General features: G+C 46.2%; 1 protein-coding gene across 1 annotated transcript; it reads left to right on the top strand.

Annotated features, from left to right (window-relative positions):
• The first annotated feature begins 400 nt into the window (after window positions 1–400).
• mdh2 (malate dehydrogenase 2, NAD (mitochondrial)) lies at window positions 401–1,620 on the top strand. The gene has a single exon (XM_058053320.2). It carries the CDS (start codon window positions 526–528, stop codon window positions 1,537–1,539), a length of 1,014 nt encoding a protein of 337 aa, XP_057909303.2. The 5' UTR covers window positions 401–525; the 3' UTR covers window positions 1,540–1,620.
• Window positions 1,621–2,318: the final 698 nt, after the last annotated feature.

The raw sequence follows: 2,318 nt of genomic DNA, 5'->3' as shown, positions 1-2,318 counted from the left end.
TGACGTCACATCCGAGTTGCTGTCGTTCCAGTCACCACATATAAACTAATACATCCCCTTGTATGTTTGGTTGTACTTAAATTGGTTGTACTTAGTACGTAACTAATATTACAACCAAAAATGTGTCAATGTATTCATGTAGTGACCTCCATGCAATGATTTGTTTTCTTTAACGTTAACATTTATCGCTTCTTCCCAAGAAACCAATGTGTACATTTAAATTCGAAATCCTAAAACGGAAATCTTATTTTACACTTGACCGGAAAGCGTTCCGGTTCCATTTTCTGTTTCTTCAATTGCAAGGGTAAAGATCCGACACCGAACACAACCTGAACGCAGCAACTACAACATAACTACGTCATTACGCAAGTTCACGTAGGATAACGCGAGTTTATCTTCGACGTAACCAGCTCACGTGTCTTCCTGTTCGGTCGTCGCTAGAGGACGTTGGTGTCACGGCGCAGAGGGGCTACTCGTATTTATTTTCCATTTACCCAGAATAATAGACAACAAAACTAATACAAAATGTTTTCCCGTGCAGTAAGACCTACCGTCAGCCTCGCCAGGAGTTTGTCCACTTCCTCGCAGAACAACGCTAAGGTGGCGGTGCTAGGAGCGTCGGGCGGTATAGGCCAACCGCTGTCTCTGCTGCTCAAGAACAGCCCTCTGGTGAGCCAACTCTCGCTCTACGATATCGCACACACCCCCGGGGTGGCCGCAGATCTCAGCCACATCGAGACAAGGGCCCAGGTCACCGGCCACATGGGTCCCGATCAACTCGGCGCCGCCCTCCAGGGCTGTGATGTCGTCGTTATTCCCGCCGGTGTACCCAGAAAGCCCGGGATGACCCGCGACGACCTCTTTAACACCAACGCTACCATCGTAGCCACCTTGGCCGACGCCTGCGCCCGCCACTGCCCGGAAGCCATGATCTGTATCATCGCCAACCCCGTCAACTCCACCATCCCGATTACATCAGAGGTCATGAAGAAGCATGGCGTCTACAACCCCAACAAGGTGTTTGGTGTCACCACCTTGGACATTGTCAGAGCCAATGCTTTTGTAGCGGAGCTGAAAGGCCTTGACCCGGCCCGTGTCAGTGTGCCCGTCATCGGGGGTCATGCCGGAAAGACCATCATCCCGCTCATTTCTCAGTGCACCCCCAAAGTGGAGTTCCCGCCCGACCAGTTGTCGGCCCTCACTGGCAGGATCCAGGAAGCGGGCACAGAGGTCGTGAAGGCCAAAGCCGGAGCCGGGTCTGCTACCCTCTCCATGGCGTACGCCGGTGCCCGCTTCACCTTCGCCGTCCTGGACGCCATAAATGGAAAGGAGGGCGTGGTGGAATGCGCCTTTGTCAGGTCCGAGGAGACCGAGTGCAAGTACTTCTCCACGCCTCTCCTCCTGGGCAAGAACGGCATCGAGAAGAACCTCGGGCTCGGCAAGCTGTCTGCCTTTGAGGAGAAGCTGGTGGCTGACGCCATCGGCGAGCTGAAGGGCTCCATCAAGAAAGGCGAGGATTTTGTGGCTAAGATGAAGTGAACGGGGGACATTAGAATGTAGCTGGAACCTGCAGCCATCGTTGATGTGTTTCGTCTTACATTAAAAAGCACTTTGACAAATCTCCGGTTCTGTCGGTGCTTCTTCCTCTGCTGGTTTTCTTTTAGCTCGTGGTAAATAATGTCAAAGCAAAGGTGCAGAGTTTGACCTTTGCGCTTGCCCCATCTTTAAGTATCATCTATCCTATCTCTTCACGTGTGGCGTTATCTCACCCGGCTACAATTTTTACGGCTTAATTTTGCAAATATCAAATTCACATATTTTCATATTCCGTATTCAACCAAGGGAATATTGTCGTCATGCTCATTTGTGAACATAAAACATTGGTCGCCATCAATAAACAGTTTAATGTTTAAAAAAAATCTACTTTTAGTCTTGGCTGTTTATTTTTTCTTTGAATACACACTCACTGAATACTTTCAGGGTAATGTACATCATATGCGTTGTCGGCCTCCTGTAAGTGTATGGCTTACCAAAGTATTAAAAGTGTAAATTAAATTAATTTTAATATATTAATTAAAAATACTTAATGTCAGCATTGATGTTTTAAAAGACATACTTGCTCAATACAATTAATTGTAAATTAATTAATTAATTGTAATTTATTAGATATTGATGGGCTCCTTTAATGGCAAATACTGCATTTCCTGAACAAAATGCCAATAATTACAATATGAAAATACAATTAAATGACAAATTAGTTCTATTAATACTGTATCTAACAATAATGAAACTATTTCAATGTTCCTTGATCATATCCA

Source organism: Doryrhamphus excisus, linkage group LG5, assembly GCF_037039965.1.
Source record: "Doryrhamphus excisus strain RoL-2023G ecotype Guam linkage group LG5, RoL_Dexc_Guam_v1.1, whole genome shotgun sequence".
NCBI lineage: Eukaryota > Metazoa > Chordata > Actinopteri > Syngnathiformes > Syngnathidae > Doryrhamphus > Doryrhamphus excisus.
Note: the sequence above shows the minus strand (reverse complement) of the source record. Positions and strands in the feature narration are given on the sequence as shown.

What these genes read in the sequence shown, in the direction of transcription:
- mdh2 (XM_058053320.2), top strand. Translation starts at nt 526, where the DNA reads ATGTTTTCCCGTGCAGTAAGACCTACCGTCAGCCTCGCCAGGAGTTTG.